Here is a 16,183-nt window from a genome sequence, read left to right on the forward strand (position 1 = left end):
TATCAGTCATCTAGTCAAACTGTAACACAAATCAACCTGCCCAGGCTTATAAAAACCCAACAAAAGATCCGACCTTGGGAAGTCTTTATTTTTCTATTTTGTGCGTTGTAATAATGCAGCAGTTGCTTAGCTCATATTGTCAAATGAAATGAGACAGCAGCAAACAAAATATGCACATTCAAAAATCAAGCTAACGCTCCGTTCCAGACTTCCACCATGTCTCTACATATGGGAGAAGGAAGTGACTGTGTCACCAAAAACTGCACCCAAAAAAAAAAAAATCCCTGTCTCTGTCACAGAATGACAAAATTATAAACAGCTGGGATGCTTATTTTGCAAGTGATACTAAATGACTGCGTGGGTTGATTTTGGTTTCCAAACTTTGAGACTGTGTAAAAATAAGAGCAGAGACAATAGGGTGGGACCTGTAATCAGATTAAGACTGATTACGGCCAGTTCTGTCATTGCTAACAGGCTTTGGATAAAATTCTAGGGTTTTCATCTGTAAAACGTATGTTTCCTTGAATATTGTACTGATAGAGCTATTCAAAGACCTTCAAGTATCTCATATATCTGTGTTAGGAACATGGCTGAAGTTAGGAGGAGACTTAACTCTGTGCTTCCTGGTAGGTCTAGTATACAAATTCATGGAAATGAGAATATATTGATTTCTGGAATCTAAGCAACATAGCCAAAACTAGGGGTCATCTGCTAGTGTCAGGCTCTGTAGCAATCGCATGTTATGTAGTCTGTTACAGTCAGAATTTTGAAACAAAGATGATTAAGCTAGTACATTTGAATACACTAAAATAGACAATACATAAAAACAAAGTACAATACAAAATGTTTCTGCTATAGTCATGGAGTTTAAATATTTTGTATAAATCTGCAGAAACTTAATATTTCTCCCCTCACAATATATAGCAAAAGTAAAAGATTTTGTATCACCTACATTTCATTAGGAATATGCTGTTGTAAACTAATAAAGACAAACTTACAAGAATGTTTGAATACATATATGTATGAAGGATACTTTTGTTTTACTAACATCATTATTCTTCATCCCCATCTAGTTTATGCCTTGATTTTTTTCCCACAAAAATACTATATTTTAAGTTAAACATTTCTAAAGCTTTCATATTTATTCATGCATTTGGAGGACAAGTTGTATTTTTGGACGGCAATGTAGCACCTAAAAATGTTTCCTCCTCAACATTTATAATGAACATTCTTAGTGGTTTATTTCCTACCTGTTTTTTGCAAATAGAGTCATCTTGTGCTATTTTAAGGCTGAAAAGCCATTCTGTTCAACTCTAATAGTAAAAAAAAAAATAGGTTTTATATTTTTAAAGGTGCTTTTATAATTCAGTAATTCAGTAATCTTGATATTTACAACAAGCTTTTCTGGAAAGTAAAAACAATTTAGTTGAAACGTAAAATGGTAACAGTTACAAATGACACACTAAATAAATCCATTTATATAAAAAAAATTCACCAGTTAGAAACAAGTAATAAATAAAACAAAGCAGTTTGAAAAAATCCACTGAAAGCAGGCACAAGAATAATTTGTAACCATTTGGGGTAAATTTATTAATGAAGAGGACCCCATCTAAAAAGTCTGCTTTCAGGAGAGAGGCAAACCAAATGCATGTGAACAGCAGATTTAAATATTAATTTTTTGTGATGTGTCCATCAGGAGTGATTACAATTTTAGCCCATGTCTCGTACTCGGCGGCATATCTCCTCTGTGAATTCTGAACATTTAGCATTACCTCCCAAATCTTTGGTCAGTACCTAAGGGGAGAAAAACAGTTATTAGAAAAAAAAAGTTTACCCTATTACAGCCTCTGAACAAAGCCTGGATTCTGTGTAGTGTATTCCAGATTCTTGCTTACGTGTACATGGCCAAAACTGTTTCAAGCCCTCTGATCTCCTAACAGGCTAATAAACAGCACCAACTTTTAAAAGCCTCAGTAAAAAGTTATATCTTGCTGTTGCAATCTTTGCCAACAAAATATCACATGTTCAAGCTGAGTATGAAGGTGAATAATGCTAACAAAGTTTAATTCAGTAAGGATGTTTTAAAAAAGAATAACTACACAGCAACAGCATGAAGACAGATGTTGAAACTGGGCACATTTGATTTTTGTTGAGGAACAAGATGGTTTAGTTTGAAAAGGAAAGATTTAAAAAGTTAAATGATGGAAAAAGTTGTTCAACAAGTGTTGCTCCTATCTGCTTAAATGTTCAGCCCTGTCACACTTGTGATGGCACAGCATGGAAACAGCAGTTTCCTATGGGCATGTCCAGATAAGTGCACAGTGCAGTCTGCAGTGCTTCAGAACTGTCTGAGGTGGCGCAAACTGCATGTACTGCAAGCGCAACCATTCATCCCCCGCAAATTTGCACCATGGCACCAAAATTCAATACCAGAACTGGTATCCAAAAAAATCCCCAAAACCGTGGCACGAAGCATGCTCCAGGAGTATACACCGGAGTAACTGAAGGCTGGGTCCTCTAGAGAGATCCTTTGGCTGCTGGTCATAGCATCTACACTGATTTAGGTGTCCCCCAGCTCCTCCAGCATGTCAGGAATTGGGAGGAACAGGGAAACAATAGTTTCCCCAAAGCGGAGCATTTGGGGGGGCAGATGAGAACGGGGCTAGCTGGTCTGGGTGGGGGTGGTAGAGGTTGTCCATCTGGATGTGTGCACTAAAAATAGCCCTGTGCCAATGAGGGGGTAGGAAGAGCAAAGCCCTAGGGCTAGTGCCAGCAGTTAGTGTTTCTAGCCCTGAAGCTGCACTGTACAGAAGTTTGGGACAGTTAGATGAGTCTAGAAATGGCCAACCCAGTCTAAGTTAGACTACGTCAGAGGTAGAGTTAGCTTAGGTGAGGTCTGTATAGTTTGCGCTTAGATGGACCTAACTAGGGATCCAAGTGTAAGATCTGTACTTGGCCAAACTAAGTTAGATCACATGGCCATTTTTAATGCAATCTAACCTCCCCCTATGTCTGGACACAGCCCTCAATGCTCTAAAATGCTTCCCATAATTTGCTATTTGGCTTTGGTAGTCTGTATTAATTATTGAGGATATAGGAAGGGTAATTTTAAGTCATTAAATTTTTCTGCAAATCCTTGCAATACCTTTCCATCTTTAATTGTATCAAAACATGCAGCCTCAATTTTAGTGGCATATTCCTGCAGTCCCATATGACGTAGCATCATCACAGCACTCAGAAGAAGGGCAGTTGGATTTGCCAAGTCTTTTCCTGCAATATCTGGTGCAGTTCCATGAACCTAAAAATCAAAGTGAAATTATATCAATCATGACAAACATCAGAAACATTTATTATTTGTTTTGGCATCTGAAGTATTTTAGCAATTGAAAAATTAATTTGATTTTGAATAGTTTAGATGTCATTTGAATTTAGTTCTTTTCAATAAAGTATTTCAATAAATCAGTCAACTAAGTCATGGTATTTTAAGGACACAGGGAAGGTTTTTGAAGGCATAAAGAAAAGGGAGCTAATCGGGTGCCAAACTCCAAATATAAGTCAGTGGTTATGGGATGCCTAACTCCACTTTCAAAGTCTTCCCAAGTTCCAGAGGACACCTATATCATAAAGAGGATATGCCCAACAAGAATTAAGATCAGTTCCAAAATGAAAATTTAAGGTGCCAGTAAAAATACACACATTTGAAATCCTTACATTACAATGAATGTGATTTCTTTGATTATTTACTTAGATTAGTTTTACACATCATAATTTTAAGCATACTACAGAATATTGCAATAAAGCTTTGTTAGGAACTTGTTTGAATAACAGCTACCAGATACAATGCAACACAGATTTAAGTTTCTGAGACAGAGCAAAGTTAATTACAAAATTTTATCCCACAGGAAAGATCTTACCGACTCAAAGATTGCAACTCCATTTGCACCAATGTTCCCACTCGGTGTTACTCCAAGACCCCCAATCAATCCGGCACATAAGTCACTGGAAGAAAAATTACTTTGTATAAACTAAAGGTAAAACCCGCTGTCAACAAAGCATACAGAGAATACTATAATCACTTGCTTTATATTAATGATAACAAAGAAGGTTTAAATCACCTGCCACACAGCAAACTCTTAACACTGTGGGGAAAAGGACATATGTTATTTACACTATGGCTGCACACATGAAGATGAGTAGAGCTACTAGAACAACAATGACAATTTAATGAGGAAAATGACAGGGAAACTTCAAATTTCAGGATACAGCTTACCAAAAATGACAGAGCAAATAAAAGGATGACAATAGCAGTGTTGAATGCAAGATGCTATATGCTTTCTTAAAATGGAAGAAATTTTGAACAGGTAAGGATAATAAATACGGTATCCTAACCCCTTGATACTCTTATAGGTCCCTGGTTTTGAGATCTGTTATGCAATTACTTGGAAGTCTTTAAAATTGTAATCCACCATTTTCTCTCCAGAAATCTGTGATAAATATGAGATACCCATGAAGAGGGCAGAACTTTACTTACAGAACTGAGCTTTTTCACTTTTTTGTAACAAAACTTGACAGGAACACTTTTTAAAGTGATGCAAAACTGTTTTTATTTCCTTCATTGTTAAAATGCCTATATGTTCAAATGAGAATTAAAATGAAAGCTACACAAAAGTCTGACTCTCAGCAAGGTTTCCTCCAAAATCTATATGAATGAGGACAAATTCACTAATTGTCATCATGTTTCCTACTATAACATATCATTAGACAAGTCCCTTAAAATGTTGGCATTCAAAACCCACTTATACTCTAATGCCTATAACAGACTAGCCAACCAGTAACTTCAAGGTAGGAGGTAAGATGGGAATAGCCTATAGTGTTATGTTAAGTTTAAAATAAATATTTTAAACAGAAAAAAATAGCACTTGGGGTGAGGGAATTCTCCCTGTACCTTTTCAGAATGTAGAACATCTTGGACACTAGCTAAAGGACTTAAAAAATTCATAGGGGCAAAAAAACTGTGTTTAGGGTGACAGGATAACTTATCTTTATGAACATAAACTTCCTCCAACCTAAGTTAAAATTCAGAGTTTTGTAAGGAGTTGTAAGAAGGTAAGTACTAATAGGATGTCAGCTAACAGGAAGATCAGGCACCACTTTCAATAATAATTATATAAAATACAGATAGTTATTAAAGGAAATAGAATTAATTTGAGTTCTATTTTGTTACTTCCAAAATATTCCTTATATATAAAAAGACACATTCACTCTGTTTAACGTGTCTAATGATTGCAACAGTTTTAACTCTTCATGCTGCATTTTGTATATGACAGTAGTGTATTTTGTAAAAACCCATCTATTTTCCAAAGTTTTTGCAATGGAAACACACACACTGAGAAACTGGAGTCTCTGACTGGTGAGAGTTTTCCCTACTTCCTGGTTTTGGGGTAACTCATAAAATTACTCATTTGTACTAATTTCACATACAGAAAGTAGGAAAAAAATTAAAAATTACTGTCACAGTGACTCCCACAATGATTGTAATTTTTGGATAATAAAAGAGAAGCAAGACAAATTATATACATACACATACATTAAGGATTCCAGAACACAGACATTGATTTTGACTGAAATCATTCTTTGTTGAAGTACTTATAGCAAACTTGTTTCACCATTAACTTTGCATGTCAAATTAATCTGTTGATAGAGGAGTGCCCGAAGTGCCCATGTTTTTCGAACATGAAGCTGTACCCAAGGAAAAAAGACACCCAAAGGTATCTCAGCAAGTCTTTGTACAGCTGTTTGTTTTGCACACCACTCTGTTTATATGTATTATTTAACATATTCAGACTGTATGGACATACACAATCCCTTTGGGTGCCATAAAACAGCCTCATCTTATTGCTTCCTTACACCATAATTAAAGTTTCTTCCTAAGTTCAGGTTTGTTTCTTTCTATCATGCTACTTTCAGATTTTAGATAAATATTTAACGTTCCAGGTGGTGAAGACAGACATTCATTTGCCTAACAATTATTCAGAAAAGTAATCTGAGAAGTAACGGTATTGTAATATAAGATCCAGCAAACTTACCTAAGGATGTCACCATACAGATTTGGCATAACAAGCACATCAAAGTGTGATGGATCCTGTACCATCTAGAAGGAAATACGATTTTGTTAAGACCATGTAGTATAACTAGAAAATAAATATCACATTACAACGGATAAATACTCACATTAAGACACACAGTATCAAGGTACATTTCATTAAATTTAATATCTTTACAGTTTTCTGCAGCCTCCCTGCATTTTCTCAGAAAAAGTCCATCAGACATTCTCCTGCAATTAGACAAGTAGAAGAACATTAACAGGTATGGATGGCCTAGTCCATTTTTAAAAAACAGTTACATAAAGATAACTATATGGGCACCTGTTGAAATAGGAATCTGGTCCTAAATGCACAACTTAATGGCTGGTCTAAAAATTACTGTTAACATTTCTAATCTTGTTACATTATTATTTTACACAAAAAATAGAGACCAGTGCCTCTTCATCACGATCTGTGACAGTTTAGAAAAAAAAAAAATCAGTATATTTACTTTACTTCTCAGAATATTACAACACAATAAGAAAAAGGTTGCCAAAATTCTCAAGTGTGACCTTCAAATAGCAAGATTTAATAACACCTTATCAAGAACAAATACAGAAGGATAACAAAGTAAACCAGAAACTGGAAATGGAAAAATCCACCAAGTAGTGCAGAATTATTCCCTGGACTGAGTTTTACAGGCTTTCTGTTTTAAATGTCTCAAATATCAGGGTTCCAAACACCTTCCTTTGGAGAATATTCCCTCATCTAACTGCTTTGATTTAAATAAGGTCACTTTTGGATAAGCAGTTGTATTATGCAATTTTTTTTAGTTTGAACACATTAAAATCCATCTCTGGTTTGCACAATCCGTTTAAGAAAATAAAAGATGAATACTTGTTTATTGAAAACTTTTTGGCTAGACAAAAGACAGATAAAGAAATTTCATGTAATTACACTGATGTTGGGCTAAGTTTGGAATTTTACTGTAGACACTAAACTCTGCATAAAAGTTCCTAAGTGCAAGCTTCTTGTTTTAGTATTTTTATTCTAATATTCTAAATATTACGTTTAGTTTCATTATTTTGTTAGGCCAACATACATAATGTTTGCTTTATGCACAGCAGTAACATGGCTTCTCTGATTGTTTCTGGCATATTCAAAAGCAAATTCAGCAATACGTTTGCTTGCTTCTTCTGTGATGAGTTTGATACTCTGTACAACACCGTCAACAATCTGAAAAATAGATAACAGTCAAATCACAAGCAAAACTTAAGTGATTTATAAAGACGTTGATAAGAGTGCAGATTTGGAATCCTTAACTATCACAGAATTCCAAGAGGCTAATATCTGCAGAATGCTATACACCAGGCAGTTCATGTTAAAAGAAATTATGTATTGCATGTCATTTTTTAAAATAGTACCCAATTCTGACAGACCAGGTTATGATTCACAGAAGAATGAACATAGAAATCCTTCCAAAAACAGAAATACTTCCCAACAACATACCACATGTTCAATTCCGCTGTATTCGCCTTCTGTGTTCTCTCGAATTGTGACTATATTTACATCTGTGTAAGGGGTTTTGTACCCTTCAATTGAGACACAAGGACGAACATTTGCATATAGGTCAAAGGTTTTACGTAGCAACAAATTCATTGAAGGGTGTCCAGCAGCTATTGGAGTTTTTAAAGGTCCTGTGACACACAATAGGAATGAGCAAGATAGAAAGAATTAATCCACAATTATACAAACAGCCGAAGTTATTTTTGGCATTGTCATATAGAAGATCCAAATTCCCTTATTAAGCTCCTGTGTTCAACGGGGCTGAAAAGCTAACAGAAATCTCTGAACCATTAAGGATATTACCCAGTGAGGTTACTCTGTTGTTTAAAAGCCAAAATTGTGAACCTGTCTCATACTGAGTAGCACCTAACAACAGAAGCACTCTATAAGCTAGCTTAAGAAGATTAAGGTGCTACTCAGTTAGAATTAGTATTATACAAATAGCATGGGAAATAATCTGTGATTTTACATGGGGGGCGGGTCCAAAAATGTATTAAATGCCAATGTATTGCTCTATTAATAACACTCCTAAGTGAACCCATGAAAAGTACCACATTAAAGACCGATGGCACATGGAATTTATCTTAATTTCAGCATCCAAAATTATAATCTGTCCTGCTATATTCATTCCTTGCAATACAAATTTAATTTTATCATTTAGCATAGCCATAAACCTACATAGGGAAGTTTACAGGGTGTCCAGCTCTGGTTAGTGATATTTACTCAAATGAGAAGTCACACTAAAAATTGACATGAACTACTTCAAAAGTCTCAAGAGGCTACTGTAGCTTCTTCTGTGTCCTAGAGTTCACCATTCCATCATATCACAAGTGGAGTAATTTGATTTTTACATCCCATGCACAGTACAAGCAACAACATTTAATATTTTACTATTAACCAACAAAGTACCTTTCAGACCCATCTTGTTTTTATCCATGGATTCTCTGGCATCTGGAGGAATCATCCACTTTCCTCCTGGTCCTTGGATTGCTGTAACATTTCTCTCTTCCCATTGAATAGGAGCCTAAAACACATTTGTTCTACATTAAACTTCTATACTAAGAATTTTGTTTCCAATTTTCTCTCCCACAGAAGTGCAAAACAGATTGCTTCCAAAGTACACTATGCATGGGAAATATCAGCCCCCAAAAGTGAAAAATTTATAAAAAGAAAAAAAAAGGTGACAGTTTTAAGTAATGTTCCAATAAACCTTAAATTTTGAAGACAATACAAGTTGTCCACTGTGATACTTACCTATATTATTTGTACTCCTTGTACATATTATTTATTTTCAGCTCAAGTTTGTTTCTATCATGTGTGATACTTCCAGGAAATATGAGACACGTTAAAAATAGATTAATTTAGAATAAATCATCAAAAACTGCTGGCAGAGGAACAGACAGGCCTGCATTCTGTGTATACATGGAAATCTGTGAGTCAGCTCCACCTATCAGTGCGATCTGATGTGCATTCACCCAGGGAATCTCCTACTTAAACATAAGGCTACCACCACCTAGTCATTTCATGAGGATGAAGCTTCAGGAAAAAGCATACAACTCAGCTTTCACGGACTAACAAAACTAACATGCACAGATTACTATAGTTTCAGCCTTCTCCATTTTTCTTACTTTGCCCCCAGTGGTTGAGCTACTTGTAAGATATTTAATACGGGCATATATCCATATGAAGATTAGGTCTTTCAAAGGTTCACTCTTCCCTCTCCTATATTTATTGCACGATTAACCAGTTAACTGTGCAATATATGTAACATGTAGCACGGGCCTAAGTGGAAGTAAAAAAACCCTTATCTTCTTAGTACTATCAGTGGGAAAACAAAAGCTTCTCCCTATTCCCCCCAAAAAAGGTTTATTTTGATCTCATACTCTTACAACTTGTGCCAAATTTTGACTAAGCTCTCATCATATGTTCAGAAATGTTAGTTTGGCATGTTACAAAGGTAAATAGGTTTGATGTAATCCTCAATAAATTTCACTTATATTGGAGAAAAAAAGCATTATTTTAATATGTTTATTTGTATCCACAAATCAAACTGGACAGTACACATCTCTTGGTTATTAGATATTTATTCAACCACTATGTTTCATTGGAAATAATCAGTCTGGTTACTTAATAACATATTCAATTAAATTAAATTAAATACAAAATATTCTTCTGACAGAGTTACAGGTCCTCATTTCACATTGCAATCCCAATTTCTTGTATTTGTTATACCAGAAGCTTCAAGGTTTTGTTGCTAAAAAGAACTAGCCTGGAAATCTGGGTATTAAGTGCAACATTTCAAATGGAACTCCCACTATCTTAATTTAAATATGACTTACAAATACATCTTTCACACAGTTTTGAAAGTTGAAGGAAGAGTGATTATTTAACATACATCAGCAGGTTTTAATGCTGTTAAAGTTATAAGAAACATGACAAGGCAAAGGAGTTGCTTACTTTGGCAGCATCAAAGATCTTCATCACAGCAGCAGAAATCTCTGGTCCTATGCCATCTCCTGGGATTAAAGTTACTGTCTGTACCTAGACAAAAATGTCAGTAGTACAACAAATGAACTACATATTCCGCCTAGAGAACATTGCAATGCATCTTACAAAAAAAACCACAGTACTTGCTACAACAGAGAAGATAGTCAATCACAAGAGTCACTTTAAAAAATAATAGCTTCATGCTAGAGTGTGAGCAGCAGGTCTGCCAAGGCCACAAACAGATGTACTATTTGAAGTACTCCAAAAAAAGGCAGAAGCACTTCTTGAAGCATATGCACTCTCCAGTACAATGTAAGAGGGAACTAGGTCGTCAGCATCCCGCGATGCTGTACTATTCCCCCTGTGCCCTTGGGAAGCTCTGGAAACTGGAGGCCTGCAGGGATTCCTTCGCAGGAGGCTGTATATCTGCACCATGGTGAAGCATACCATATTGGAGTGGGATCTGGAGTGCTTCAAATGCATATCTATCAATACTCTGTGATATTCCACAAAAACTACCCTACAATCTGCCTGCTGCAATTTATCTGAAACACACTGCAGGCTTCCTGCTCCTCCTCTCCACAATACTGTTGCCATTTTTTTTCCCCTCTAGCTTTACTCAACATTATCTAGTTATGCCTCTTGTCCCCAGAACTTCCCCACATGCTAGTCCACCGCTGGACAAGCTTTTGATGTTTATTTCCCAACTATGTTTATTTTTAACTTTATGAAGTCAAATATATTTACTTAAAAAACCTGCATAAACATTTCTTGACAGACCTTCTCTTTCCTAGAATCTCTGACCTATTAGCAGCAAAGGTATTTTCCCCTCATCAGTTCACTCAGCCTTTTGCTCCTGCTATTATCTCTTAGGCAAGGAATGTGGACTGGGCTGTTTAGACTCATCAAGTAACCAGGGAAGCAAACCTTGCTGAAAAATATGATCACCATTTTAATTCTAGGTATTTTTACTATTAAGTGTACTGAAGGCAGCCCTAGGAACACCACTGCTCAAAAATACCCTAATTATTATAAATTGTAAAACATAAAAGGTGGTTATACAATTGCTTACTCTCAGCATTTGTGTTATCAGAAATTCTTTTGAATAAAATAGAGTCAATGGGTTAAATTATACATAACAAAATGAAGATGCAGAAAAAGGAAGGTAGAACTGGTTCTTAACAGGACTGTTAAATACAAAATTTGTTTGAATACTTTCAAGATAAAGTGCCAGAGGACATGGTTAATTTGTCTGCTAGGCAGCTATAATATATATTTTTTTCACCCTCTACTAATAAAACTGGCACAGCAATGAATGAGTACGGCATAGGTCAAGAAGAATACAAGAGCTGGCTTTCAATGTAATATGTCAGTTTGGTATTTGAGGTGCAATACTCACTGACTTCCAATAACATAGGCCAAAAACTTGCTTTCTCTCCCTGCCCTGCCTAAGTTTTCTGAGAGCACAATACTATATCATTACAATTAAAAGCTAGAGTTCATCATGAAATTCAGAGGATACAAATAGGGGGCTTTGCACTGATTAATGCATTGGTCTGAGCAGTTTTTAAGACCCACTTTGTATGAGGCGTTGAGAACCTGTTTGTAGGCATTTTATACTACCACCCACAAAGAAGGTAAATTCAAATGAGATCACTTCACCTAAGTTTTGAGAAAAAAATCGTTACATAGTGCAGCACTAAAGAGGGGCTTGAAAAAGGCAGACCTATAAAAGCTGGATATTCTAAAAGCAGCGGCTTTTAAAGTAAATCAGTTACTAAAAGGGAAGTTTGCAAAATAAAAAACGAACATGATGAGAAGCTTCTTAACTTTCTTTTGATTTATGAATTTCTCATGTCAAAGGACTGATTTCTAAGCTATGATTGTCAGTTATATCCAAATTAGGTGCAAGTTTTCCATGCAGTTTCTGTAATTGTTTTTGTCAAGGGATGCTTAAAACATGAACTTGTCAGAAGAAATCTCTTTTGAATGTGTAACTGCCAAAAGATATAGGTGTAAAAAGCAATCAACAGAAATCTACCACAGTATTTAGAACATATGGTCATTGTCTTCAGAGTTTATCCTTAATTTGTGGCAAGGAAATACAGCAATCTTGTCAGTTAGTGTGCACCTTTCTTAAGAAACTTCTCAAGAGGAAAAAAATGGTACTGTTATACTCACAGCACTACCAAAACCTCTGGTCACCTGTTTTTGGTTTTTGAAAGCACCTAGCAACCAAGAAACCTGTAGAAAAGTAAACAAAAGAAATGTCTAACATGCTGTAAAACACTGACAGTAAACATGACAGTAACAGAAGATAGTAATTCCACCATCATCACAAGCCCTATTAACTGGATGTAGAAGTTAAATGTTTCACAAAATGAGAGAAAACCTTGGCTTTTCCATTAAATTTTTGTAAATAATAAATTGAGATGAAAATATTTGTTTTATGTTAAGGAAAAATCTGCTGGGGCAAAGAACCCATAAAGATCATCCAGATAATAGAATACACACAGGGGCTCATCAACATAAGAAAGATAGTGAACCGCATGCTAGGACATGAATTTACAGGACATTGGCTACACAAAAGAGCAAAATTGGAGTAAATGCATAGTGTACATGAAATGGAAGGTACTTTTCTTTCACAGTCAAATAAGCTACATGCCCCAAGGCTTCTTGAATAGTCACTACGACCACTCATAGGAAGAGTTAATGTATAGTAGAGTTGGTGTGCTATAAATTTGCACCTGATCTGCCTGCACACTAACTTCCCTGTGTACTATACTAAGTACTATACTCTGGACATGACAATCCAGTAACTTTAGTTACACAGATTATGATTGATTAATTAAATTGAGATGTCACCTCAAGTAGAGAGCTAATACAAGTTACATGGCAACTGAAGAAAGCAGACTTTATGGCAAGCAAAATAAGTCATAGAGCTTGTAAAGACCTACATAATTTCATAAGTAGCTACCTTGATGGCTCACTTTTATTCCCTGGATTGAATTTTTTTAACAGTAGTCCACATTAGCCTAAATGTGTTTTCTTTGAAGTATATGGGAAATTTCCACTGATTTCCATGAAAGAAATCCAAGATGAACACTTAAGAAAATCCTGTCCTTAGTCCTTTTCAGTATTTTCATGGTTTGTGTTTTAAGTTCATACATGGTGCATGCCTGTTTGTTTAAAATACATTAAACAAAAACAGTTACAAGAAATCAACAAATACTGATGAAGTCTGCAGAAACTCAGGTGTCTTTTTCTCAGGTCTCTGAGCTTGTCTAAAAGGTCTCCCACTTACAGAGCTGGCTGGTCCAATAAAAGATATCACAAAAAACTTTTGCCTATCAGAAACTCAGAAACAGAGCTGGCCTAGGGAATGAACAGAAGAAATTTTTAGGTTATCTTTGTGTCTGTGATGAAAGTATTCTGTTATGAATAAAGAAAGGCTTCTAATTTTTAAAGCAGAATTAAGGTAAAATGGGCAGGAATGGATACAAACACATGACTGGTTTTGCCGGGGCCGATGACGCTTCTAAAAATAAGGCAGTATTACAGGTTAATGCTTTTGCAAACTGCTGTTGTGCATTTAAGGAAACAAATGAAGCTGTAAAAGTTTACATATCAATACTAAAGATACTTACATGGGATAAAAGTCACAATCAAAAGCAATCTGGCCTCATAATTAGGGTTTGCCAACATCAAGATTTCATAGACATAGACATCAGGGCTGGAAGGGACCTTAGAAGATCACCGAGTCCAGCCCCACCACCCAAAGGGCAGGAAGTCAGCTGGGGTCATAGGATGTGAAACAATAGGAGCAACCTTCAACCTAAGGTCATTTCAATCTATGATCTTATAAGTTCCATAGCATCAGGAGTCATACCCCAAATCTTGTAACCAGACGACTGATATCAAAAGAGCTTACCATACTCTCAATGATTTCTTAATTTTTACAGGCCCCGTCAAACTGCTATCACAGCATTTACACTATGTAATAACTTTGACCAGATTTTCCTAAATATGAATATGGCATAATTCAAGTAGAGAAATATTAATTACAATTCTGTTTTATATGTGGTAACACTTCTAATGTCAGAGTTGATGCAATGGCACACTCATAGAATTTGATTATAACCCACTCCACCATATATAGTAAGCAGTAGTAGAAGGGCAGACTAATGCATCAGCTGATACTGATGCAAGTACTACTTGGAAGGACTACAAAAAACACAATACCTTTCAGCTGGATGGGAATGTATATGACTACCTTAATCTCCTAACATAGGTTTTTGACACCTATGCTGAGCTGGCATTAAGAATACAGCTTCAAGGCAAGGAGGATAGACTATAGGCTGAAGGAAAGATAATTAGAAATGCTATTGCTCTTGTTGATTATAATACTGTAATGAATGCTATGGGGGGAAGAAGGTACAGCTAGAGTCCATTCTGACCTCTAACAGAATATGCAGTATACAGATCACAGTAGTGGGTGAGCAAAGAGTATCTCAACATGTTTACATACTGGAGAAAAAGCAGCTGGCGTAATACACAGAGAGGGTAAACTTTTAGTTAGAAAAGTACGTAGGATCCTTGAGGCCTACCTCCCATGTATCGTATCAAAGGCTCATGTTTCAAATTCTACAGTAACCACAGAGACGTAATAAATACAAAAAGCAAAGAGGCATACTGGAAGTTATGGGCTTGATGAAGGAAAGGTGTAGTGAAATTCTATACCCCGAGTTATTCAGGTCAGAGTGGATGATCAAAACTGGTGCTTTCTGACCTTAAAATTATTCACTGGAAAACTAAAATTAATTCACAGACGTGGTTTTATTCCAAGTGCACAGAACACAATAGAAGACTGGAAAAGAGATTGAACGCATCAATGTCTGGGCTATGCTAAGCTGAGCAGAAGTCAGTAAACATTTGTTTTGCAGGAATCTTGATACATGATCTTCCTGAACAGCAAGTGGATGCTCCCACATACAGACATGGCAGCATTCAAATAGACCCAGCAGGTCTAGAGGAATCCTGTAAAGGGGTGACCGTGGCTGTAAAAATGCCTCCAGAATAAGTATCAGTCTTGAAAACCAAGTGTCTGGGGTCCCAAGACTGTAGAAAGAAAAAGAGGCAAGTATCTACATGTGTGTTTTTCCCCACTCTTGCTCCCTTCTCCAGAAGTGATATGAATTCTTTGCAACAGCAGCCACCTTGCCCAAAGCCTGTTTTTAAACATACAAAGGCTATTAAACAAGAGCCCCTGGGAGCAACTTCCCAGCAGCTGGAGGCAAGGCGACAAGTGACTGTGTCCACAGCCACAGAGCCTGAGGGACAGAGAGGCTGCACTTGGTGACCTCTGCGTTGGCTGTTTGAGGAGTCACTTTTACAGAGGGCATGGAGATGCGGTGCCCACAAGACACAATGGGGACAGCTCGAGCGACAGGCAGCGTCTCTGGGTGCCTCAGTGCCCGGGGCCTCACAGGCCTCGGTCTCCGTTGACAGGAGCCGGGCCGCAGAGCCCCCACCGGGCAAGGCCCAGCTCGAGGGGACTCCCGCCCCTCCCGGCCGAACCCTCATGCGGGCCCGAAATCCCAGCCCGGCTCCAGCCCGCTGCAACCGGCCGGGCAGGAAGAGGGAGTCGGCCCCTGCCAGGCCCCGCGCTGCGAGTCAAGGGCGGCCGCGGAGCAGGAGGATGCGCAGGGCTCCATTGCGGCTCCCGGCCCGCAACGGCCGCGAGGAACAGGGGAGCCAAGGGCACGCGCGAAGAGGGGGCGGGCCAGGCCCCGGGAAAGGCCCAGGGTGCCGTGACCTTGCTCCCGCGCCGCCCTGTCCCCCAAGGTCACGGTGCCACGGCCCGGGGCCTGGGCTAGGGGCGCTCACCGCTGGCGTCCACGCGCGGGCCGCCATGACACCTCCCGCCGCCGCCGCGCTCAAGGACCGGCCGCCCGCGCCGCAGCAGAGAGCAGAACCGGCGCTTGGCTCTGGCTCCGCCCGCGGCCGCCGAGCCCCGCCCACCGCGAGGCCCCACGGACAAGGGGCGG

The 16,183-nt window shown here is 37.8% G+C and overlaps 1 protein-coding gene across 1 annotated transcript; it reads right to left on the bottom strand.

Annotated features, from left to right (window-relative positions):
* Positions 1–67: 67 nt before the first annotated feature.
* Positions 68–16,146, bottom strand: IDH3A (isocitrate dehydrogenase (NAD(+)) 3 catalytic subunit alpha). Its single transcript, XM_090028531.1, has 11 exons — positions 16,023–16,146; positions 12,318–12,380; positions 10,107–10,190; positions 8,559–8,673; positions 7,593–7,780; positions 7,186–7,319; positions 6,232–6,334; positions 6,087–6,151; positions 3,915–3,999; positions 3,146–3,298; positions 68–1,794 (listed from the first exon to the last, which is right to left on the bottom strand). Exons 1-11 carry the CDS (start codon positions 16,047–16,049, stop codon positions 1,711–1,713), a joined length of 1,101 nt encoding a protein of 366 aa, XP_089884657.1. The 5' UTR covers positions 16,050–16,146; the 3' UTR covers positions 68–1,710.
* Between the last annotated feature and the right edge of the window lie 37 nt (positions 16,147–16,183).

This window comes from Crocodylus siamensis, chromosome 15 (assembly GCF_052110815.1).
Source record: "Crocodylus siamensis isolate JL-2025a chromosome 15, ASM5211081v1, whole genome shotgun sequence".
NCBI lineage: Eukaryota > Metazoa > Chordata > Crocodylia > Crocodylidae > Crocodylus > Crocodylus siamensis.